The sequence below is a fragment of the Neolamprologus multifasciatus genome, chromosome 16 (assembly GCF_963576455.1).
Source record: "Neolamprologus multifasciatus chromosome 16, fNeoMul1.2, whole genome shotgun sequence".
Classification (NCBI taxonomy): domain Eukaryota; kingdom Metazoa; phylum Chordata; class Actinopteri; order Cichliformes; family Cichlidae; genus Neolamprologus; species Neolamprologus multifasciatus.
Window position 1 is genome coordinate 17,106,832 of NC_140454.1, and position 26,488 is coordinate 17,133,319.

The 26,488-nt window shown below is 41.4% G+C and overlaps 1 protein-coding gene across 1 annotated transcript in view; it reads right to left on the minus strand.

Moving 5' to 3' along the window:
• The window catches only part of igsf3 (immunoglobulin superfamily, member 3), an 85,398-nt gene that overhangs the window by 56,737 nt on the left and 2,173 nt on the right, over positions 1-26,488 (minus strand). The window contains exon 2 of the mRNA XM_085134581.1: positions 7,702-8,082. Within this exon, the coding sequence (XP_084990707.1) occupies positions 7,702-8,082 (381 nt within the window). The remainder of the gene's footprint in view (positions 1-7,701; positions 8,083-26,488) is intronic.

Here is a 26,488-nt window from a genome sequence, read left to right on the forward strand (position 1 = left end):
CGACTTGTCCTACATGACTACAGAGAATCAAGGTATCTTATGCAGCACTATTATACTCAGTGCTACATGTTCTATTCAGTGGTTGTATTGTCTAACACGATGATCCACCGGGTTGTTAAAGCCCTCTTCACTGATGTTCAGTGGAAAGCGTGTGCTCCAATGGGAGCACTACAGCACCATCCCTCTCAGACTCAATTATGGGTGCGACATCTGTCCTGACTGACAGCTCACTACAGTGTGTGACTGTGGCTGTGTTTGTGTTTCCAGTGTGCATACATAAATGTGTCTGCGTATGGTGGGTAAGAGTGGCAGTAATGTTATCGAGCAGGAAACCCCGTCCGCTAAAGTGGATGAGATGTGCAAGAAATTGCAAGCCAGCCACAGTGATAAAATCTCTTTCCATCTGGAGTCCTGCCTGGTCGGCAGCTCAGAGCCAGTTTGTGCATGCATACACACACATACACACGTTTCTCTGTTTCTGAACACACTTAGTCATAATGCATTGCCTAGCTCCTTTCCTTTTAACTTTTTAGCCAAATCTTTCACAACCTTTGCACTAGCCTGAAAACCAAATTTAACCCGCCAAAAAAGCCATTTGAAGGTCACAAAAGGAATGCCTTCACTGTGTTGGTTCACTCACACAAAGGCCAGAAGATCTGTATAAGTGCAAGAGGTGTGCACAAATGGAAGGAAAGGAAATCTAATTATAAAAAGAAACAGAGGGCTGTTAAGGCAAATCTGTGGGGAAGCAAAGAAATTTAGGTGTCACTGCAAGGAGAGACAAAAGAGATAAAAAGCTCCAGTCACATTCAGGCCTGTGCTCCCGATCAATACCAAGAGACACAGAGATACAGCTTCCCCTGTCTATTCATCTGCTCTTTCTCTCCCCTACTCGCCCCTTTCCCCCAACAGGCAAACATTTTACTCTTCTTTTTTTATTTTCAACACAGGGCTTCATCTTCCCTTCTTCCCTTAATAAAAAAAAGAAACGAAAAAGAAATTCCTCCCTTCATATTTATCATCCCATTTTTCCTCATCAGTCTTTATTCAATCACAGATTTCCTCCACAATCTAGCGCTTCAATCACCCTTACAGCTTTCTCCTGTGATAAAGCTCAGTGAACAGCTGTATTGACAAAACCATATACCTGCATGACAAACATGGGCTGGGGGGGGGGCTGAAGTCTGGAGTAGGAATTGACTCTGTAGATTGATGGAGCGAGCGGGATTCAGATGGGGAGACAGCACAGAGAATAGGAAAACAGGCGAGGAGGGGGGGGGGGGGTGTCTTTGTACGAAAGATAGTGAGATGACATTTTCCTGTTCTGTCTATCCCATTAAGTGAAGCAGAGGAGTGCAGCTTGGCAGCATTGAGGCAGGGGAAATGCACAAATCAGACACGTGCACAGTGCTGAGCTCAGCAGAGGCATGATCCCGCCACTCTCATTGGGAACGTATGTTTTTAGCAGAGCACAGTCTCAGCGATGCTTCGAAAAATCCACACTCTTCTTTTTCCCTTTCCCTACACAGAAAAGATAACTGCATTATGACCTTTGTTGGGCATCACTTCACTACATAAGCACATTTTTTATTACTGGGTCAACAAAGGGGAAGAAGTACTCCCCTTCAGAACCTATAAGCACTGCAATGGACATAACATGTTTTTTTGCAGATTGGTTTAATCTGCAAACCAATAATTGCATAAATTCATTATCTGGACTGTGCCTGGACCACTGCTCACTAACTATTAATTCTAATAGAACGGTACTTGTCATTGGGAAACATCAGGAAGCAAAGTTAATCATATTTAAAGAGGAATTGTAAAGGACATTAAAGGGACAAATTGTTATAGCTAGAAAAGTAGGTCAAAACATCTCCAAACAGCAGGTCAGAAGAAGAGCTACAACATCACAAACTGCTAAAAAATGTGGCTGTGAGAGAAAAAGATTGCAAAGCATGCAGAAGACTGCAGACTGCTGGAAGTGACAGTTAATGAGCGCAAGACTGACCCGTGGTGACCCCGTCCACTCCTAGAATGTGTACAATGGCAGACATGCATCTGAAGGAGACCATCTGCTGCTACTGCCTTGGTATTTGATATCAGAGGGCGCCTTCAGAAGTGTCTTGAAGTCCATACTGTGACAGATCAGCTGTTTATTGTGGCTGGTCGGTGTACGGGGAATTATGATTAATAGAAACAGGCTAACAGACTTGTAATGATAACCGACATTCACCTGTGCTTTGCACCACGCTAAAATAGCCTCAAAGGAAACTCAGCAACGTAGGAAAAACATCAAAACACACGCAGGTAACTTTAAGCGGGGAAAATAAAAAATGAGCCTGCAACATACGCACAAAGATAGTAAAGTAAATACAAGTGTTCAGCATCCTATGGACTCACTTACACAGATGCAATGTTGGCATTCTTTTTTTTTTTTTTTAATATTTGTTCAGTCATGGTTTAACTTATAAAATGATTCATTTTGCAAATACTAGTTATTTGTTTTTTAATAATGTTCATTTTTATGCCAGAGAACTGAATATGAGCTGGGTAAGAGAATACACAGCAGAAAAAATAAAGAAATTAAATAAATGAAATATGAGCCATAAAAGTAACCAAAATAAAAACTCTAAAAACTCCATAATGGGAATCTCCAAGGTCTCAGCTCTAGTCTTTTACTTTTTCCTCTTTCCTTCTCAGACGCCTCAATTTGTGCTGGCTAATTGCATTTAGGAGTTGCATGGCGGTTGGTAACTGCATTAACCTCAGGAGTCACATCAGGCAGAGACTATTTAAAAACGCACCCCTATAGCGCCAGTTGTATTGTGGGTAATGCCTCTAGGAGGCGTAACCAATCACATCGGAGTGAGACGAAGAGCTCATCATTTATTGGTCACACACTCTTTTCAGCATCGCTCCACTACCTATTTCCAATACTGCCTCCTCCTGTCCCTATTCCCCTCTTTTCCAATTTCCTTATGTATGCCTTTTTTTTCTTATTTTATTTTTCTTTAACATAAAAAAACCCCCACACCATATATCGAAACTTTTACTTCCTCAAAACTGCTTGCTGCCAAATGTATTTTTTTCTGATGTCACACATCTCAAGATGGACATGTTCTTCTTTTCTCTCATTTAGAGGAGGCAAATAACCGAAAGCCATTTGTTCATGAACTTACCATGGCTTTGATTATCCATCTTTTTTACTCTGTTACTACAGTCCTGGCTTCTGCCAAACATGGAGGCTAGAATCTGTATATGTGCCAGCACAATGACTCCTGTGTGTGCTATGGCAGTGAGGGTATATGGAGAGCAGCGTGTCTCAGCGAGGGCTTGTTGTTCTGCTAGTTGTTGGACAAGCTCGCACACAGGCTGGTGCGTAGGATAAGGACAACCGTGACGGCCATGTCAGGCTGTTGTCCTTTTCTTCTGCAATCTGATGTGTAGGAGGAAGTCAAACAGGCACAAGCACACACACATAGAAAGAAAAAAAAAATCACACACAAGAGCATACACCCAAGTGAAACAGACTGAGCTTAGTCAGCCTCCAACTTAAGAGAACGGAGGTGTACAGAGGGAAATGCCAGGTGATCTTTGACTTTAAAAAGCTTCACATCACTCAGGTTAAATGCACGCCTTATGTAATATTTGACAATGACAGTGGAGCATGCATAAACAACAACAACAACAACAACAACAACCATTATTACAGTAAAAGCACATGATTAAAAAACAGAAAAAAGGGAAAAATGGTTATGCATTTATGCGACATATACCCTCCATTGTGATGACCATAGCAAATTGTGGTTCACTCAACCCAGTTTGCTAATCTAGTAAAGCGGCGTGAATCATAATTATTGCTCTGTCAAACAGTCATGTGGAGCTTTACATCTGCTGCTGTCCGGACTTCCCATCAGAGCTGCCCACTGAAAGCTGAAGGTTTAAAGCAGCAGGCAAGCATTCAACATATAACAACGTGAGCAGCGCTCCTGTTTAACTGATGAGAGAAACTAAATCATTTACCTCATCACAGATGTGGGAGAACCTGCAGCAACTGTGAAGTGCATGCAGACAGCTGTGATTAAGCTTCTGTAATAAACCCTTAAGTGTTTAGATGTACTTAAGTTTTACACTCTGGCTAAAACAGACTAAGGTAAAAACAGAGAAGCATGGTAGATTAAACTCATAAGCAACATGCTTGAATGGAAAAACAGAGATGGTGTTTCAATCATGACTCTAGCAAATTCATATTGGTGACACAAAGGAGCAAATACTCAAATCATAACAGTAAACTACTAAATTTGAATTCACTAACAGAATTCTAAAACATTCCACACACATTTTCATCCCTGCAACAAAAGAAAATCTACAATTTTAACACAGTTGGGTAGCTGCAATGACTGTGCCACCAATTCATTAAATAACCAAATGTAAAACAAGATCACAATCCACTTCTGCTTGTGTGTTTAACAAAGGCAAGAAAAGATTTTTAGGGTGTTTTCACACTTTAACCTCTTGGTTTCGTATCCTTTGACACTAAGACAAATCCAAGTGAACAAATGTCTCACAGAAGTACACTCGGTCTGCTTACTGGCCTGAAGTGTCTCAGAAATAAGCAACAAAAGTAAATACAGGAAGACTGTTTTTGATTAGTGGATAAACAGAAAATCGACATTTATTTTATGCTACAGTTTGTGTACATCTATAGAACTTCTCCAACAGTCAGATTGCTTTATGTTCAAGGATGCAGCAGTTATTTACTTCAAATATGTAATGTACGCCCGAGCTGGGTTAGATCGAGATGATGTAAGCGAACCCTTTTGGAGCTCAACTGGAACCAGACTGAGAGCACCTCCTCCAAAGGGCCATGATGCGGTTGTGCTGGTACCATTTTTCGCAAAAGAGCAAAATGAATCTGACTTCTAAATAGCAAAGGTGTGAAAGAACATTATGCTGTCAAAGTCAAGCTGCTTTCCCAATCCAAATGCACAGAGGAAAATAATAAAATGTCAAATCTAACCTTTTCTCCTACATACTAAGGATCTTCCCGCGGTTTGGAGCCATTCCATAATTTAGTGGATATAATCCAGAATGTGTGCAGTGGTGGCTAATTATCATTTGCACAGGTGAAATATCGGTCTTTTGGGACCAAGCAGAGAAACCTTTTCAGTTGATTAATGGCTTTACCTTCATGGAGGATAAAAAAGTCACAAACTTTCTATCTACCCCCTCCCTAAAAAAACAGAAACAACCCCTTTCAGATAAAAAGAGAAGCAGGTATCACATTTCAAGTAGTCAATAACACACAGTTGTTGTATCCATCTGATAGACAATACAAGATGTTAAACAAAAGGTCACAGTATCATGCAGAATAATGTGCAGGTTCAGGACTGAAACTACTTCCCTTTAGGCAGCAGGTGTTAAGTTCCCCATTAAAACCCTTCCCTGCTCTTTGTACAGGAAGATGACAGTGGATGAAACATATCACCTTGAGTAAGACTTAATACAGTAGTACTCAGGGCACAGATTACTGTGCAGCCTTCTTCCCCTACAATTAACCCAGCCACCCCACTGCCAGACACTCACACAGGCATATCCCTTCTGTCTCCCTTTCTATCTCACTTCCTACATGCCTATATGTCTTTCATAATACTCCCTGCTTACGATCATCCTTTGACACTACCCTTGAAACACAATTCCTCAAAGGCACCATTAGCAAAGGTTTTTTTTAAATACATCAGAGGGAGATCAAATTAGAGAAAGGGGCCGGGGTTGATGATGAATAGAAACAGACACGTGACAGTATGAAAGCCAGATGAATGTGCTATAGAAGAGAAATGGTGACAGGAGGGAGAACAAGGTACTGTTTGCTCACAGCGGTCCAGGGAGACAAACAGCTGCCAGGGGAATACACAGGGACTCAAAAGCACAGTAGAGGAAAGGAGGAAAAATGGAGACCCTGCTGCGTACCCCTGACCCTAGAAACTGGGTTAAGAGGTTAGAGACACAGAAAGAGGCTCAGATAACAGTCCCTCAACACCTCCGCTCACATACTCTGTCTAGCTCTCTCTCACACACTGATCTATAAATACTATGTGCTATCAGCACTGCTGTTTCACAGTGCCCTGCAACGGAGCCCTGCCCCACATTCAGATCATACTGCTCATGCTAGAAAATACAAACCACTGAAGTCCTAATAATAACTTATTTGGTGAAAAAGAAAGCTAAAATAACCATTGATCTTCTAGGCAAACAATGTCTTTGCAATGGTGACTCAAAAAGTATGCAAATATTTGCATTTCTCAGCTCGCAGTGATACTGTGCTTTCATCCCATCGGAATCTGCTTTGACTTTAAAAGGAAGGTCAGTCGTGAGAGAAATAAAGGCATGAAGTTATGGGGGGAATGGAGTGACAGCTGTGTCTTCAGTACTGCCTTTTGGGTAGATGTGTGTATGACTCCAGAAAATAAGGAGCGGGAGAGGGGAAACTACTGACTGCTACAGTCTCACATTCTGCCAGTACACTGAAAGAGCCCACGGCAATAGATAAATGGGTGGTGTGGGAATACCTGTGTGGATGCGTCTTGGTTTTCCCCCTGTTCAAAACAGGTGGGAAATACATGACAATGTAGTGGAGGGGAAAGTCTTTCAATGCATGTTTCAGTGTGCGCAGGTGCTTCTTTTTACAATTATAATTATCCTAACAGTCACTGATCAAACTGTTATATCATTACGCCAAAATGGATGTTTTTTTGTTGCTTTTTTTTTTTTTTAGCTAATTTGAAAATTAAATTAAAATAAATTAAAGTTTTCAAATTTCTGCTAGCAGCTTTCATAAGCAGTAGAATATACAGTAATGTGAAAAAGTCTTAAGCCACTCCACATGTCTTTATATGTGGGTCCCAAGGTATCACACTTTCTTGTAATTTTTTAGTGCTCTTGAGCAAAAGTTCTGCAGCCTTTTCACCAATTTTCCATCCAGTTCTTGTACCTGATCTTTTTCACGGGAATGCTTTCTTTTGTTTGTTAAGCCACTAAAAACTGACCTATGAATCATTCAAGCATTAAAAAGGCACCTAACACAAAGGATGAAATCATCCATCATGTTCATCGATGGGCTAGCCTCCCTAGAGCACTACATTACTGAAGCAGTTCGAGATCATCTTAACAGGAAATGCAAACAGAAGGCAGCCAAAGAAGAGCTTTGAACGTCTCAAGAATGCCTTGAGAATTATTGTTGAAGATTATTTAAAGAAATTAGAAGAAAGGCTGTGTTGACGAATAAAGTTCATACCAAATGCTGACTTTCAAGATGTTATGTGTACATGTTTCAAATCGCTGCACGTAGTTCCCATCCTAGCAAAATATTAAGAAATGAGGGGTGACTCGAGACTTCCTCACAGTACTGTATATCTGTGAAGTGGCACATAAACTACACTGCTGCAAAGGTTAGATTAGTGCTAATGAACCTCTGTTTGAAAGGTGCAAAGCAAACCTCCTCTGCCTAAGCTGAATGCTAATTCAGTATAAAATCTTCCAATTATGTTTCTGTATGCGTATCACAGATGTCACATTAGCTAATGCTCATGCTCAGCTACACACAGTTTTAGTACCTGTGGTACTGAGATGTGGTTTGACTGCGGGTGTGTGTGTGTGCATAAGCTTGTTTCTGTGTGTACACGTGCGCTCATAGAGACTCACCAGTGAGGTTGGTGCGTGCACTGTAGGATCCCAGGTACCGCCCGTCTGTATTGGGTGTGTAACACTCAAACAGACCTTGGTCCTTGGCCTGCACTTTGGTGATGTGCAGCACAGCTGAGTCACTGCTCAGCTTCTCCACAAAGATCTCCCCACTAGTCACCCTCTGGGAATATACGGCATAGGCATAGTTTTTCGTAGCTGTGCTCACAATGCGAATCTCCCGGTCTGGTACTGAAGGGAGGTACATGGACCACTCGAAGTTCTGCTCCGTCCCCTCTTTGTAGCCCGTCACGTTGCACCAGATGGTCACGTGTGATCCTTCAGTCCGTACGAGCGGCCCACTCTGCACCGTTACCACTCGCTGAGCCACAGCGACACCGGCTAGAGATGGAGAGATAGTGAGAGCAAGGGAGGAGTGGACAGGGTGAAGGCAGGGAGAGAGGAAAGAGAGAGCATAGGTTACAAAACTGCACTTTAAATATTTAGCATTAACAGAGTTTATGCCCCCCACATCTCCCAGGAATACAGAAACAGTGTGACATGTGCAACTAAGCATTCACCGGTGTGCTTACCAAGGTCGAGGTGTGCACACAGACTCACCCGAACGAGTTCTGAACACCAGTAACCACTTAGAAAAACGAAAAAGAAAAATCACAGTAGCTCACAGCTATGATCTAATCACGCTCACGGCAATCACACACACTCACATGTTAACCCTTCCCCACAAGGACAGCACCGCAGCTGTACTACACTGTGGTGAGAAGCAGCCATTTGGGAGTCAGGACAGAGGTCAGCATGAGCTGGTAAAATGTGTGTCAAACTGTACAGACTACAGCTGTGGTTGAAACGGATAATAAACACTGGTTGGCCTGATGCATCCCTAATCTTTAGTCCACATCACGAGTAGAGGTGTGAGCAGACAAAGGATTAGAATCAAACCCATAAATCAGCTGGGTTTATATGATCAAACAAATTTATTATGAACAACCTATTGGTATCCAATAGGTTGTTCATAATAAATTTAGCCACTTACAGTGGTTGCAAGAAATTTTAAGACAGGAATGCCAAATAAACTATTGTTATATTTAGTAGTTCTTCCACCAGAAAGCACCATTAGAAATAAAGCTGAAACAGTAATTCTCACTCCCTAGGGGGCGGGGATTATAACTTGGTGTTTTATGTTTACCGTATGTACAATGCTGCTCAAGTCTTTAAACTCTCTGTGAGTAACTAAGCATTTTATATCCTGCAAAATATATACGTGGCCATTAACATTTTCACTGACATTAATTATGTTTCATAAAGTGTATATTAATTTCGCACATTAACATTGAAATGTCTGAGGTCAAATCATACAGATTTATCCGGTACCAACATTGTTCACCATGTTATTCTACTAGCCTGTCATTTGCTAAGAAGGTAGCTTTAAAACATCTCCCTCTTGGCTACACACTGCTCTCATTTAAAACAAAAATAATTAGTGAACTAAACCATCACAGGGGACTGCAACAAACTGCGAGCAAACCAAGCCCTTGTCAAGACCGATTATTATCCCTCTTTGTAGCCTATATTTAGGTGTTCAGCATATGTGAAGTTTGCCTTAACTCCTTATACACCCACACGCACACACACACACACAAAACCACACATATCAAACACACACACAGAGAACATTCGCCATTCAGGGAACAACTACAAACATCCCTCTCATTGGGGCCAGAGACAACAGAGCATTTACACATACCCCCAAATCCAGACAGAGTGACAAGTACGCTGTTTCCTGTCTGCACAAGCAACTGGGGATTGCAGCTGTGTTTTCGTGTGTGGGTGCGTGTGTGTGTGTGTGTGTGCATGTAAGAAAGAAATTCTGTAAGATGCTGTGTCTGTAGGCACAATGCTCAGCATTAATAATTCACTAGAACAGCTTTTTAACTTTAACATCCTCACTCTTACCATAGTAACTTTCTCTCACACTTGCACTACACCCGCCCTTTCATTCACTGTTAGCGCAAGTCCATTAACACCCATGTTTGCCTATCCAAGTGATCCACTGTGCACGCCTCGCGACAAAAAGGTCAATCTTGTAGAAAAACAAAGGCCCATTTGCAAATCGTGCTCGCAGAGTCCGCGAAACGTAGATGATCGGAAGGAAAAGTTACGATGATTTTGCTGTAGGAGAATACTTTCAATAGAGTCGGAGCAAGCATCGATGAGGGGCTCGTGTGTTGTTTTGTTTTCCTTGCCTCCTGAGATTCCTGAACACGTTCCACAAATGAACAAGTTTTACAAATCTATTATTGTGAGTCCCTCCCTTTAGTACTCTATTAAATCAGTTAGACTGAAGTAAAAACTGATTAAAATAATCATTCCTCAAGGCAAGGATTTCAAAATTGTACGCCCTCATAGTTATGAAAGCAGCCACTGTAGATAGGTTGACCTTTTCTTCAAAGAGAAATGAAAAACAAAACGCAAAAAAACTCAAGTTAAATTGTTCAAACAGCACAATTATGTTGTGATATTATTGCGTTACTATAGAAACAAGATAAAAGTTCGGAATCTCATTGTAGCTTCCGGTAAGGTCACCAAGCCTTGCTACGTTCCTGTGCGAATATTATAGAAATACTATACAAGACTTGAAATGACAAACTAGTGTGCCAATTCCACTCTTAATAATGCTGCACTCGTAAGCAGTGTGTGTGGGGGTCATAATCATATTGACATTTTGAATGCAGTCTTGAGTCATTTTTCATAACGCATCGACAATGCTTTATTTACACATTCAATCAATAACACACAACCCATTTAGGAAAGTCATCTTTTGTTTGAACATGGAAATGGAAAGGAATTCAAAAAAATAAAAAGTCACTAAGCAAAATATTTATCCCCGGATTTCTGTGGAGCTCCCCTGGGGGTCATGTGGTAGAGAAAAAATAATTAGATGAGGATCCAGAGGAATGGATTAATAAACCGCGCACACCAGTCAGAGAGGGAATTCAACATGTTTTTCATTTATTATTTATTATATTTTCGTTAATAAACTTGCATACTTGTTTATCCAATTTGTATGCAATCCGTGCCGTCAGCTTTTTTCTGCTAATCTGCCAGCTTTGCACATCTTTTTGGACCTGCACATACTGCTGTACCACACTGCAACGAATCATAACCTGTTAAAAAATTTGGCAACTGACTTTTACTTGATATAAAAAATGTTTCTACAGAGAGAAAGCATTAAGCACTCAAGACTTAAAACAAGACAGAAGGTCTACAATGAAATCTGCTGACAAAAATCTGTCTGACCACAGCATGGAATGTAGTATGTAAGAGCAGGAGCCTTCAGCAATGACTCAGACCTTGATTCCCCCAGTGTTTCTTTGCTGTGATGTCAGTGTGCTAATCTGGCGGCACCCGGTCTACCCAAATCCATGTCTGTAGTGCTGCATTAGTGCTCCTCACGCTGCAGCTTCTCACCTAGAACTGCTGGAAACATATTACTCATACATCCAGAAAAAGAAGGAGGAAAAAAAAAACCCCATACGACTCATACTGTGTTGGTGCACTAAGAGCTTTCCTCCACTTGTCTCCTGTCATCCTCATGAAACAAGCTTCTCCTCATTTCTGATTACTCTCACTCCCTTCCTCCATGTTTCACCAATCATCAATCCTCCCCTTCGTCCTGCTCCTGCAGTCTCTCTTTCTCTGGATATTCCTGTCTCTTTTCTGTGCCTCACGCTTCTCTGCATCTTTTCAAGCAGGATTTAAGCAGCTCTGTGAAACTTCAAAGTGCCCATCGCTCTGCAGGCTGTTTAGAAAGGATGACAATGACAAACCAAACCCTGCAGACCTTCAACTGCTCGCTCTATTCCACCACCCTTCCACAGTAATCCTGAGCGCCCCCCCCCATCTCCCAACTTTTTCACCTCTGGCTGCGCTGCCTTGATCTCCAAGTGTCCATATTTGTTCAACAAGGCCTCAGATATGCTATTATTAACGCTCGTCTCCACCTCTGCATACCTCCTTCTCTGGTATTCCTTTCCTGTATCTCATACCTCATCATAGCTGGCCCATTGCTTCCCACACAACTTTGGTGCAAGCAAAAACATGTGTCCCATGTCAGGTGATGAAGAATGACCACAAGCTAGCTGACCTTCCTGTTGATCGGTTGGAGGATATAGCAAATGGGAGCAAATGATTGCAAATGCACAGACATACCACACACAGAGAGAGAGAGAGAGAGAGAGAGAGAGAGAGAGAGAGAGAGAGAGAGAGAGAGAGAGAGAGAGAGAGAGAGAGAGAGAGAGAGAGAGAGAGAGAGCTGTAAAGAGGATTAAGCTAAGAAGAAGGGGGGGTTAAACACTAATCCAATCATTTGTGGCCAGTGTCTTATTCTCAGCGGAAACAGCAGTGAGGCCACTCGCATTCATTCATACCTACACCTCACATCATCACTCTTCTATGACACATGATAATTATACACCTTGAAAGGTGTATAATAAAAAACACTGTAGGGCGTAAGTAATATAGAGGGCATTTTCACAGCGGTGCAAACACATGCTAATGTAGAGAACAGAGCTGTCCATCAATGATTCTCACTTTGCTTCAATTTTTAATTACATTCCCACACATGTAAATACAGATTATATTCTATATGTGCACACATAAAAGCCCACGCCCATAAAAAGTTTAAGCAACCTAACGAGGATCAGACTAACGTAGTTCCTTCATCCCAACCGCAGTCAGGCTGTACAATACCCACACAGTATAAATACAGTTTAAAAATGATGTATATTATTATCACTTCCACTGTACTTTACGTATATATCAAAAAGAAAAATCTTGGTGTATTTTACTGTATATAATAACCATCTGCATCTCTAATTCACCTGTTCTTCCCTTTTGCTGCTGTAACAAGTGAATTTCCCCAGTGTGGGACTGAATAAAGTATGTCTCTGTTTATGATATAAAGGTGAGGCGTCAGCCTTGCTTCATTAATATAATATATGAGGTTAAATTACTGTGAATTCATAACACTTGACTGCTCTAATACAAAAAAAAGTAGATTAGACTCCTTTTAAATGCATTTATTCAATTGCTTTATTCTGAGTGAATAGATACTATCAGATTTTCTCAGCGAGAATAAAAGCTCTGGCTTTTTCACATCAGAAGTTTTTATATTTCTGTGTTTGTTTTGTTAAGAGTTTTACTTCTCTCGCTTGAAGCAGGCTGTTTCTAAAGTGGAAAAAGGTGGTCACAACTCCAAACATCCATTTATCCATCCATTTTCTTAACCTGTTATCTAATTCTATGTCGCATAGGGGCTGGAGCCTATTTCAGCTGTACACCTTGGATAGGTCGCTACTTGATTACAGGGCTAACACGTAGAGACAGACAATCATTCACGCTCACATTCGTACCTATAGCCACTTTAGAATCACCAGTTAAAATAACCTACTGAGAGCCCACACAGGCACAGAGAGAACATGTAAACTCCACTCTACCACAACCCTACTATATAGCTCCAATCATTTCTTGATGTAGACGGAAGACTTTTTTGTTGTTCTTCAGTAGAGATAGAAGTCAAGGCGTGACAATATATGTCCACAATAATGATGACATCACAATACACTGATTCTGTGATACTGTATTCACTGCAAGAAAATCATCTCTATAACTGAAGGAGTAAAAAGCAGCCTCAAAAAGGCAAAAAAAATATTTTTTTACCCTCTGCACCATTGCATCAATGACTTTATGTATTATTATTATTTAATTTTAATAACGTGTCAGTTGAACTTCTCAGTTCTCTGATTAGCTTCTCCCCCTACTGACTGCCGTTTCCCCTCTGTGGGTTCCTTGTTTTTCTTCACAGCTGCCACTTTTTCAAGTTGGTTTACTTGTGTTTACTTCACCTTTAATCATTTGGTAAACTCCACCACAAGAAATCATGAAATATTGACTAATAAGGTTCTGTGACTATTTTAGTTTAGCGCACAGTGGTATGAATCTTAAACTGGGATTATAGCCAGTGTTTGAGATACTGCCGGCCCTTAAACGTCACCTTAATGCTTTTTGGCAAAAACTATTTAGGAAAGTTGAACAGGGGACCATCTAATGATTCAGCGAAACACGACTTAAACATATGAACATGCTACATATAAAAAAGTGCACTACATCAGTGTCCAGTTTGCCCAAGGGGGGTTCAAAATGATCCAGAGTAAGGCAGCAATAATAAGAGCAAAGGATTACACGGGGAGCAGAGAAGAAAAAGAGCAAAAGAGGAAGAACGGTTGCCTCCAGGTTGCAGAACATTACAAAATGCACAAAGCTTTTGAATATATATTTTACACCTTGGGGTTTGGACCCCCTTTTGCCTCAGGAGCTGATGATGTAAATCTTCTATTCCACAACATCCCAAAGGTGCTCAATTAGATTGAGATCTGGTGACTGTGAAGGCCATTTGAGTACAGTGAACTCATTGTCATGTTGAAGAAAGCAGTTTTAGATGGTTTGAGCTTTGTGACATGATGCAATATCCTGATGGGCGTAGCATTCAGAGGATGGGTACACTCTGGAGCTACACTTTCATGTTTTGTAGCAGAAATTGAGACTAATCTGACCAGGCAACATTTTTCCAATCTTCTAATGGTAAATGGCCTGCATTTGTCCCTAAGGACCCCAAAGCGCTTTGTGCCGGGCTCACACTGTGCGATTTTTTCAGTCGCGCGATTCAGCTCCTGCTCAAACTGTACGATTGACTCGCAGAGGTTAGAAGTTCGTAGGTCACGACGCAGGGTCTCACACTATACGACCCGATGCTCTGATGCGACCCGAGTGCTCACACTGTGCGTCCATAAAATGAAGGTTATAACAGAAATTCTGTCACTCGCTCTCCCTCTCCGTCTTTCACGCACACAGACACGCACACCACCGCCATCAACTTTGCTAAATTGCTAATGAAAAACATTGATCAGGCAGCTGTGATTGAGCAGCAATGTCTATCCAACTATTTTCACGGTTGTTGTGGTCGCGATAATTTTGTGAGGCCACATCGAAAAGGCTCAGATGAGCTTTCCAAAGTTCTACAAGTGCCTCCATCGCTTGTGTCCAGATCACACGCTGCACTGCCGTGCTGCACCGTCTTTTTTGCTGACATTTGTGTTTGCGCGTGCGCAGTGTGAGAAACTGCGGTGACACCCTCACGACGGTCGCGAGGATTTCAAACAGGTTTGAAATCCTCACGACCAAGCGATTGATGATCGGGAGCTGGTCGTGAGGTGTTAATCGCTTCTCGTTACCCCACGTATACTACACGATGCACGACGCACGATGAAGGCCAAAATCGGGCCGATCGCCAAAACGGTCGCACGACTCAAAATGGGCCAAAAATCGCACAGTGTGAGCCCGGCATAAGCCCAGCATTACACTACTTTCAGTCATTCACACACTGGCAATGGCAAGCTACATTGTAGCCACAGCTGCCCTGGGGCGCGGCTGCCGGACACTGGTGCTGACCACCACCAGTAGTCAAACATGGGGTTAGTATCTTGCCCAAGGATATTTGGCAAGCCTGGGATTGAACCACCGACCTTTTGATTAGTGGCTGACCTGCTCTGCCACCTGAGCTACAGCCACCCCAATGACCAATTTTGGTGAGTCTAGCCTTAGTTTCCTGTTCTTAGCTGATAGGTGAAGTGTCTGGTGTAGTCTTCTGCTGTGGCTGTCTTCTGGCTGTTTCAAGGTTAATCACTTTTTGTATTCAAAGATTCTCTTCTGCATACATTGGTTTTAACAAGTGGTTATTTGAGTTGCCGTTGCCTTTATATCAGCAGTCTGGCCATTTTGCTTTGGAATCAACAAGGCATTTTCACCCAGAGAACTGCTGCTCACTTGATATTTTCTCATTTTCAGACCATTCTCTGTAAGCCCTAGAGATGGTGGTACAGGAAAATCCCAGTAGATCAGCAATTTCAGACTCAAACGAGCCCATCTGATCCTAACAACCATGCCATTCAAGGTTGCTTAAACCACCTTTCTTTCCAGTTCTGGTGCTCAGATTGAACTTCATCAGGTCATCTTACCGTTGTGCACATGCTTTAACGCATGGCCTAAATGCTGCCATGCAATTGGCTACTTAAATATCTGCATTAACCTGCAGTTGAACAGGTGTACCTAACAAAGTGGCCAGTGAGTGTGTAGGCATGCTGCTAAATAATGTGCTGCCATTTGTGTTACAGAAAGAAATAAAGACCAAAGAGCGATGACGAATATTTTCCTGTCCACTCTTCCCTGCACTCATTAACCATACTCCAAAATCACTCTGTATATTTCTCCCTCTAGGCCCCTGAAAGCATTTGACCCTGTTAACACCATTACCAGAGACAGCAAGAGTGCCAAAGACACAGAGATTTCAAGATGAGGCAAAACAGAAGGAAAGAAGATCAATGAAGAGAGATTTTTTTTAATGCAAGAGGGGCACATTAGCAGTCAGTAAGGGTATGATCACAATACAAATTCTAGCCCTTCTCAAAACTGTCCAACAAAATAAACCTTTACATGCTAAATCATATCGTGCGCCGCAAAGAGCACAAATTGTATTTTTGTAATGCCTCTTACGTGAAAGTGTCTGTGCAAAAGAAATGTGATTTAACAGACTAAAATTCTTCACGTTGCCTCTGCAGACGAAATTTAACATTCGGCTTGTCAGGCTTTCCACATGGCACTATGTAATCATCCAAATGTAAACCCAGCAATAGATTGATGACAATACCCGACTTTATTTCCTATAGTTTTCTCATCGTATTGGAGAGACTCTAGACAGCATCGAATATTGCAATTCAGGCCTCGTCCTCTTACTCCTCTTGCCATCCATGTCGGTCCTGCAGTGATAATCATGCCGTGTGTCAGATTGTAGAAGTCGCTGCAGCAGGGCTGTTTTTAACAACCTCTGAACCTTGTTCCAGCTTCAGAATCTTTAATATTGACAGCCTCATTTATTAAGTGGGACTTTTTTTTTTTAATGACAGAAGAGGGAGAATCTTTTCTTTTGTACTTAAGTGAAAAACTAAATGTTTTCCCTTAAGGTACTGTCGAACAAACATCTGAGTGATAGGGAGAGATGGCAAAAAAAAAAGAAAAGAAAAAATGAAGAAAGAAAAAGCAAGTGTTACGTCTTCCACGAGAGGTCAGTTACATAGACCGGCTGGTCAATCCAACTGCTGACAAACAGCTACAACAACTGCCCATTACACCCACACACTTCTAATCACAGCGACAACGACAGACTACAGGATGTCCGCGGGGTTGGTAGAACAGCAGTTCAACTGTATGTCACCATCTTGTCTTTGTATGTGTCAAGTAAAGAGACAGAGGTGATGTTAGTAGTACATAGGAAATGATTGCAAGACTTAAAAAAGACTAATAATTAATAACAGATACACAGGGCCGAATTCACTAAGGGGTAGATGTGTTAAATGGAAGAAAACAAAGCCAGTGGGCAAGAAGAGGATCAGAAGTAAACTAACTCGCACATTTTTGGATATATGTAAGTGAATAAGTGTGCACTTCAATTCTGTGTATGCACGCAAAGACTTCACAGGCAAGTACCTTGTGTAGTGTTGTTTAAGTCTATTTTTATTTCATATATATATATATATATATATATATATTTTTTTTTTTTTTTTTTTTTTTTTTTTTTTCGGGGGGGGGGGGGGGGGAGTCAGGGAGAACACAAGTGAGACGGAACCATTGTTTGGGAGAAATTGTTTGACATTTCGTGAAATACAAATGTGTCCGTGTGTGAATGAATACTTTTTTGCTTTCCTGCTCTTTCAGGAGACCTGAGGTAAACGTGGTGAGCATAAGATCGCAGGCAGCAGCCAGCAGCAGCCAGACTGTCCGGTTATAACAACAAATAAAGCTCACAAATAAAAACAAGTTACATCCTTCAGACCCACGTGTCATAAAAGAAGCCCAAGTTGCTGTTTTCCAGAAAGTTATGTGTTACATCCTTTATTTTTAAACAAATATCTGGTAGTTAACTTTATCATTATGCTATGCATTGCCTAGACAAATAGCCATTGGATCCAATCTTGTATCTGGATTCAAAGACAACGATTTTAAGACAATAGATCTTTTTTTTTTAATGCCATTCAAGTCTCACTGCATTCAAATCCAATCCAATTCTCAAATCTCGGTGTAAACTAGGACTCCTGCTTTGAATCACACCTGGGTCATGCTGTCCTCGCGCCTCACTATGCTAACTAGTTCTAATTTATGGGCCTCCTGGGCTGTAGCAGTCATGACCTCACCTGCGCTGTTGCTCGTAACAGCTGGTGAGACCAGGATGGAAGCCGAGGGGGGTTTCCTAATTCCTACTTCTGCGTCAATATGGTACTGAATGCTCGAAGTGTGACTGGTCGCTACACTATAAATGGAACCAAGCATTAAGGATACGCCTGCTTAGCTGAAATGTAATTTTTCAGTGTGTGGGCTGATTCATATTTTCTCCTCTCCATTTCCGGTGCTGGCATTATTCGTCAGTAGTGTCAACAGCGCAGAGCAGATCATAATCTATCCTTCTCGACAGAACAGCTGCCTCTTCATCCTCCCTCCTACACCCTCAGCTGCTTCGCCTTCTTGTTGGACCACGTCGGAAAAAGAGCTTTTAAGTTTTATTGTTTTATCCAGAGAGATCATACGGAATGGATAATCAACACACAGTCACTACTGTGACATACACAGCTAGAGCAGTAGCTTGACATATAAATTTAATTAAAACCTTAAACGTGTGCGTGAAGGTCATTCCTTAACAACAGCGCATAATGATTAAAAACAGAGCTGGCTAGTAATGCCTTCTCCTCCACGCTCCAGCCAAGGCTACAGCAAATTCAAAGGAACCTATTATGCAGGCATTTCCTAATTTCTGTCATAAACCTGTATAATAGTGGATGCTCAAAAACTCTTTCCCCACCAAAGCATTGTTTACCAGTGACTCACGAATCGCTAATGAGTCAAGGTGTCTTTGCTCTACGATTTATATCACAAAAAAAAAAGAGCAGAAAGTTGGATTTTTAACACCATCTCATGACATAATTGCTGTAACAAGTAATTACTGGTGATGATGGTGTTTAGTGTGGTCAAAGTATCAGTTACTCACACCAGCCTATGTACAAGCGATCCCTGTGACCCAAAAGCTTCAAACTTCCCTAAATGTTTGGTTCCCCTTATTTTTTCCTACTCTTGGCTCACAGATGATGACAGAGAGCGTCCTAATATGGTCATCTTGGTTCCAAGGGAAAGCCAATCAGAAGACCGTAAACTTGAAAAGGAGGGGGAAAGGGGCTGCAACAATATTAAAGATAATGCAAGCAGAGTTTAAGAATAAAAATATGCCGTTGGAAATTATATAAATATAACAGGTCCACAACAGGTGTTTGAAATGCTTTTTTGGAAATGTGCGACTCCTGAATGATGGAATCTGGGTTACTGAAAGGCAGGGTAAACACATACAGTGTAACAGATGGCTACAGTCAGTGTAGACTGATGAGCAGAACTTGAAGCAGGGCGGTCTGTGCCACATTGAGGTGTCTACATTAATAGCTGAAAGTGACAATTTTTCCATGGCAAATACAGCCATAATTCCAACTACTGTTTGTCACTGCGAGGAAGACAAAGGCATCTGGACAGAGGACAGAGGTAGTCTGTCTGGGCCAATCATATCTACGTGTGCACACACAAACACACCTTCAGTGCATTTAGTGCTTCCATCTACACCCCACCCCAAATGCATTAACTCTATGTGGACACCTGCTACCACACTAACCTCCTCTTCCCCAACCCCCCCAGTCATAACCAACCTGATTCCCTCCTCCCAACCCCCCACCCAACACACACACACACACACACACACACACACACACACACACACACACACACACACATCCCCCACCCGGTCTGAATGACAAAGCATTGCGGTCTCAGAGCTACGCCCAAACCAAGCTATTCCTCCAGAAATAAGACTAAAGGAAATATATAAATAATAATAAAGCTGTACACAATATATGCAGTCGTGACTAACTCTTACGAAGAGTCAAATGTTCGCGTTAATTGTCGCAAAAGAAAATGTAGCTATAAAAACCGTACAGCTATCTCTGGTCATTATCCATCTTGTACTTGTGTACAATTATGCCTGACAGCTGCGTCTACTTTATGTACACTGGTTAGGTTCTTTTTTTGTATGACTGGCAACTTGCTATCAGTTCCCACGTTTGTGCATTAAGCCGCAGATTGGAAAGAAAACTAATTAACTATTAATTACTCTACTTCAAACAGACTTTTTCTGCCATTGTCAGTCATTTTGCCTCTCAGGCAATGAAAGACATGCGCTTGTAAATTCATGCATTTATGCATAAGCAATTAGACACACAAACACACACATACACACGCCGGCACATCTTTGGTTTTATGTGTAAAAGCGAGCGCCGTAACAGAACATAGCGGCAAAGGGAGTTAAGCGCTTTTCGCGAGGGGAATGTTGAAGGCAAAGAAATGTTAATATAGACATTTAATTATGCGCACGTGCTTCTTTAAACGCGGACATAGAGATGAGTGTCTGTCAGACGATGAGGACGTGGTGGTGGTGGTGGTGGTGGGGGAGCGGTCGCCATAGTTACAGCGCCTGGTGTGCATCCCACCCGCGTGGGATCTGCTTGGGTGGAGGATCAAGCAGGGAGCAGGGGAGTGTAGCAGCGTGGAAGGACAGCAACTCAGTACTGTGGGTACTGTGTGTGTGTGTGTGTGTGTGTGTGTGTGTGTGTGTGTGTGTGTGTGTGTGTGTGTGTGTAGGAGTGAAGTGGAATCCTCTTGTCAACCAGTCATCATGACTCCTAACACAGAATAGCAAACCGGGAGGAGTCGGCAAAACCCCCAGGGATTTGGGGTGGGGGTTTGTTAGTCTTATAACTAAGCAAAAATGGTGCATGTAAATAGACCCACGTAAATGCGATTGTTAAACATAGCACCTTCCCCTGAAACTCCAAAGATAAATATCTGGTTTGGATCACACTTGAGGGCAGTTTCTAATTAGTGCTCTTTGAAGAAGGGGTGGGCTGGGCACAGTATTGTTTAAAATGAGTGGGGGATGGAGGTCAGGGGCACTAGAGGAGGAGGAGAAGTAGGAGGAGGAGGGGGAGGCATGCTGGAGTACCTTTTAAGCGTGTGAGTGAGGAGAAGCAGGGGCACGTATGCAAATCACCTCCAAAGAACACTTAAACAGTTTACAAACTGAATGGCTAAAGGGATGTTGTTGGGATGTTATCGCAAAGCACGAGATTGGATCTGAGGCGTGAATAAGCGAACAGGCCCGGGAATGAGAATGTGGCAGAGTTATGATGTAAGGAAAGGCCTGACAGTTTACCAGAGATACCGCAGCAGAGTTAAGATCAGACACAAAGCAGACGCTGCCTCTGCTCTGTCTCCAGCTCCAGCCATTTTCCTCATTCGCCGTGGCAGGCAGGAAGTCTCCTACAAGAACTCTGGTTGTCTTCAGTCACTTATCTCCCCATGTTGGAGAGAGACTCAGATGTGGGTCACGGTGGGGTGGGGGTACATATAGGGAACTTTTGTTTTAAATGTATTGAGAGCACGAAAAGTTTCCTCAGTTTCCTGATGTTTTCTGGATGTTCCCTTAGAAGGAAACATGAGTTTAATTGCAGCTTTTCACCACTCAGACGATGCAGACAGAGGAGGGCGAATGACAACAGACAACACTGGTGTTGTAGGAAAACTGTGGTCACAATTGGGTGCGAGCAAATGGGTAGTAGACTGTGGAGTCTACTACAGGGCAACAATTCTTTAGCCTGAGGACATGCATACCAGCCAGTATCTGACTTGCTTTTAGGTACACATGACACAGGAAGTTCCCAGAAGACAAAACATTTCCATACTGGCACAATCACAAAACACCACTCATGTAGCTCCATGCTTAATGAGACATCTCAGTCATAATGTTGACCGACGAATAGCTTCTGTTGTCATTAGATATCCCAACTTTAATGAATATTTACTGGGAACTTATCACAGTTTGTGGATGATAGCCAAGCTGTCAGTCTTGTTTCTGCTTTGGTAGTCCCCCCCCTCTCCCCCCCTTTGTCGAGTCAACAATGTTATGATATGAAAAAACAATAGCACAAAAGGCATCCTGTCATGGGTATAGACAAAGAGATGGGTCTGGTGTTTATGATGCAAACAAGCGTGCGTGCAACTACAGAATACAGCAGGCACAGAAAATAACAAGGGGAGCAAACAGCGCTGCAATCAGACAGCTGCACAAGCTCGTATTCCCCCTAACAGAGAGAAATTGGTCCTTTGACTGATAATGAGGAACAAATCTTGGGACTCGCACCAAAAATTCCCATACCATAAACATAGATCAGCTATGCAAACAGCAAGCCGATGAGTTATTGCTTTCTGCCTCAGTGTCTAGACGGCACTGTCTCTTGTGTCAGCTGAGGCTTAAACACACATGAAATGCATTCCCCCGTGCTGTAACAGCTGACTCAAGGTGCTCAGCATGAGGACGCACTGGTTTGACCACAAACAAGCTGTAATGCGCGTAATTTCCGGGTGGGGGGCTTTCAGCTGTTGTTCTTATTCGGGACAGAGGAGAAGCGGGGTGTGCATCAGGGAGTGGCATGGCAAACTTTGAATCCCAACAAAATCGGAAATGCCTGAGTCAGCATCAGTGACATTAGCACGGTCCTTGAAAGCGTGGGGGTATAATGGATCACATTTAATGTGTATATTCTTTTTAATGAGAGAATATTACATTTGCAAAAGATGTGTTGTGAAAATATACTTATATGATCAAGGTTTAATTTCAAATGTGTCCATTTTTCATGAAAGGCATTGCTATTAATTGATGATGATGATTAATAATGTAACAATACTGCTTCTGTAAGGATAGTTTGAATGAATCAAGAATAAAAGATGAATATCCAAGGACTTTTTGCTCTTAATATAAATGGTTGAGATAGTTAAAAACAGAAAAGAACATGAAACATTTTGTGGTTTTATCAATTTTTCTACTAAAAAGAAACTTTTTTTCCCCAGTAAATCAAGTATTCCTCTGACAACTTTTGTTTTTGACAATGCAGTTCAATCATTTTATTTGTAAACAGTTAATGACGCAATGACGTAGCATCTTACTTCTCCTCAAAGGGAACCCATTATTACAGTAAACAAGGCCAGGATTTCAAATACTGAGGTCAGCATTATGTATAAGTAGGCCATACGAGTCAAAAGCTCAAGCTTTAGACTAATTTAAATGTTCAGTTTACAGCGGATTTATTTTCTGCTCTTTGACTTGGATGATGTCGACAACCTCTTTGGGACACGTACTTTTCCCATTAATCTGGCATCTGAACATGTTGGCCTCATGTATGAATGTGTATCTTGGTTGCAGTTCAGTGAAAGTTGCAATGGCAATGTTATTATGTTATGGACGATGACTTTAACAACTATGTCATGAAAAAATAAAAACTGTTGATACAAGACACCCATTTTTGGTAAGGTTCAGAGGCTAACTCTGTGGAAACTAATTTCAAAGATAGGAAATAAACAGGCAATTTATTGAAACATGCAATGGAAATACTATATATCAACAAACAAACAACAAATCAACACAGGCACAGTAACTGGACTGAAATTAGTGAAAACACAACCAATGTCCAGAGAAAAACTTTGCAATTCCTTCAGAAAGTCTGGTGAACAATTGCTCAAGGACACCTTAAAAAATCTACACGAAAATCTGGCTTCATGTCTCCATATAGAGAAATGAATGATGTCTTGAGACTTTTGCACAGTAGTGTATCTGCTGTTCAAATCTTCTGTTTGCAAGAGGCAGCCAATCTGAATAAAGTTGGCTTAAAAGGGAGGATGACTCTGAAGAGGTGTGATTTAAAATGACACAAAGATTCTGGAAAAGAAAGTAATGGGTCCCCTTGAAACCTGCATCATAACATCACTTATAACAGTTATGTGCAATTGTCTTGATGAGTCAATTTCATATGCAAGATTCCTAATTCCTTTCTCTGTTAATTATACAGTTTGTTCACATTAAGAAATGCAAACATTGTAATGAGCTTGTCTGGAATGAAAAATGAGATCAAAGTAGAACTACTTTCAAGCATTTGCGACAATTGTCACGGCACCATATGGACAATCAAATCTGCACTTGAATGGCTGCAAGTACCGCCCTTCTATTTCTGTTAAAAACACAGGGGGGGGGAAAAGGAATACTACACATTAGATATGTCTAAACTGATAATGAGCTTATAAGTACCGTAATTTTCTTTGATTGGGCTGGTTTTAGAGGGCCAGCTTGATAAAGGGTCGGCTGATAAGCACAAAGTTTGATGGTGCTACAACAAGTACTTATAACTTTTCTCTTTTCGATCAATAGCACTGTAATGAGCCTGGATAACAGGCTATGGTTTCAGTTTCTCTACAGACTTGAAACAAGTGATCAAAAAATAGCATCAAAATCCTCACAAGAGAAGAAGGAAGATGGCTCAAAGGAAAAAAGAAAACAGCCACCACACACACCACCATCATACCATCACTTTTGAAAGTTTTACTTCCTCCACTAAAACTTCATATTTCTGCTGACCTTTTTCCCCAAAGGATACCATTTCTGCGTTTTTAATTTGTTTTCCTTACAATCCTAATAGCAAAAGGAAGAGACTGTTGAGTGAATGAAGCTCCATTATTACACTCCAGTAAGGACAATTTACTGTAGTCAGACCTGAAAAGCTACTTTGCCGTGTTTAAAAATGAATGCAGACAATACATGATTAGCATGCCAATGTGTTAGGGGAAAAAAAATAAAAAGGTGAAGAAAAAGATAGAAAAACACTAAAGTCACAAAACTGTGATGCTACAGCAGGAACAACAAGCATGCTACAGGTTATATGTTTATTCTTTTGTAGCAAGCTACGTTCAAGTGCTCCCTCTTAAGGGCCCACCGCAGCCGCTAGACCAGCATATTTGAGCTATATAGCACACTTGATAGGCCAATGTGTAAGCCACAAATGCTTAAACCATTATACTATAGATCCACTTCATAGTTTGTAAGGGATGAGCTAAAACATAAATCATCGGTATAGAGTTTGTAGTGCCTGATATGAGACCTGATTTTATCGATGTTACATAGCTATACTAGGTATACTACACGTTAAAAACCTGTATTACTCCCTTCCCATCCCCATAACTAACTGTCTCATGCAGGTTTATGCAAATTCATTCATAACACGTTTAAGCGTCATGTGAACAAGGTAAAAACAGATCCTGTTATGCAAGTTGGAAGAGATATTCGACAAATACAGAGATACAAAATGTGAAACACACACACAGGCGTCAGGATTTTGCGCTAAACAGTGTGAAGCTGCTCTTAGACCAGCTCAACAGAACCAATGGCAGCTCATCAGAACCTGAGCATCCACTGGCCGCTCTTCTATCAAACCAGTAAATGGAAACCACTGAGGCATTTCACAGTTAAACTTGACAGCCTCGCACATATCACACTTCCAGTTTAGTTACATAAACTGGAACATGTTGGATAGCAAGTTGGCTGTCCGGTTTCAAACACACTCACACAAACAGAAGAACGCCCGCACAAAGCACACACACTTTTACACCACACCAAAAGCATGACATCTTTCTCGCTCGCTGTAGGAGAGAAGGAAGACATTCTGTTTGTAAAGCTAATAAATATTCGTTCCTTCAGGCGACTCCTTTTATAAGCTTTATATCATATACCCTGGTGCCACAAATAAACACACACACACACACACACACAAACACCACACACAACACACAACACACACGTACCTGGTTGCAAACTCAGCAGCATAATTAAGCCAATATAAGATTTGCCTGCCAAAAAAATGTGTAAGTGGCACCTCTGTCTTTAATAATGACTGATACAGCCTTCATCTATCACAGCTGTCAGCCATCTTTATTATGTTCTTCCTTATCACACACACACACACACACACACAAACAAACACTAAAACATAAAAAAAGTAAGTTCAAACATGTGCTTGCTGACACACTGCGAATGAATCACACAGCTGATCACACACCAGACAAGTACCTCTAACCTACCACAGCTGCTTGTGTATGCAAGTAGATGACAGATAGACAAATGATATGAAAGTATATGGCAGTGCATATGCTAGTGATGTATTATCAATATAGCAATACCAGTACTGCTAATATGAAATATAAGCATATTTTTCCTTCAGACACGTTATTTAGTTATTTAGTTCATGGCTCTGATGGCTCTAAAATTGGAGGACAGGTATAGAATTTGAAATCATTGTGAACAGAAATGATTCAAGTAGGAAAATTTAAAAAGTTCCTGATGCCATCATGCTGATTTAAATTACCACTTCTATTTTGGAATAACTGAACTTGACTGCTTGCCAGTTGATTGCCACCCCAATATTTTTTTTCTGTCTGCTCGAGGGGGATTGGTTTATAATGTCAGCTAACAGTGAAAAATACCAATCACAAGTTACCAAAGCCTAAAGACATGTCATGCCTTTGTTTGACTAGCAGTCTAATCCCACAGACATTGTTTACAGAACAATCAGAATAGTCTGAAAAGACTCCAATTTAAAAAGCCAGAGCCAGAGAATTTGCACTTTTGTTAACAAACTGGTTCCAGATAATTTACTCTGAGTCTATAATTTTTCAGTTGTGGTGAATTTCTGCCTTTGATTTGGACTACGTC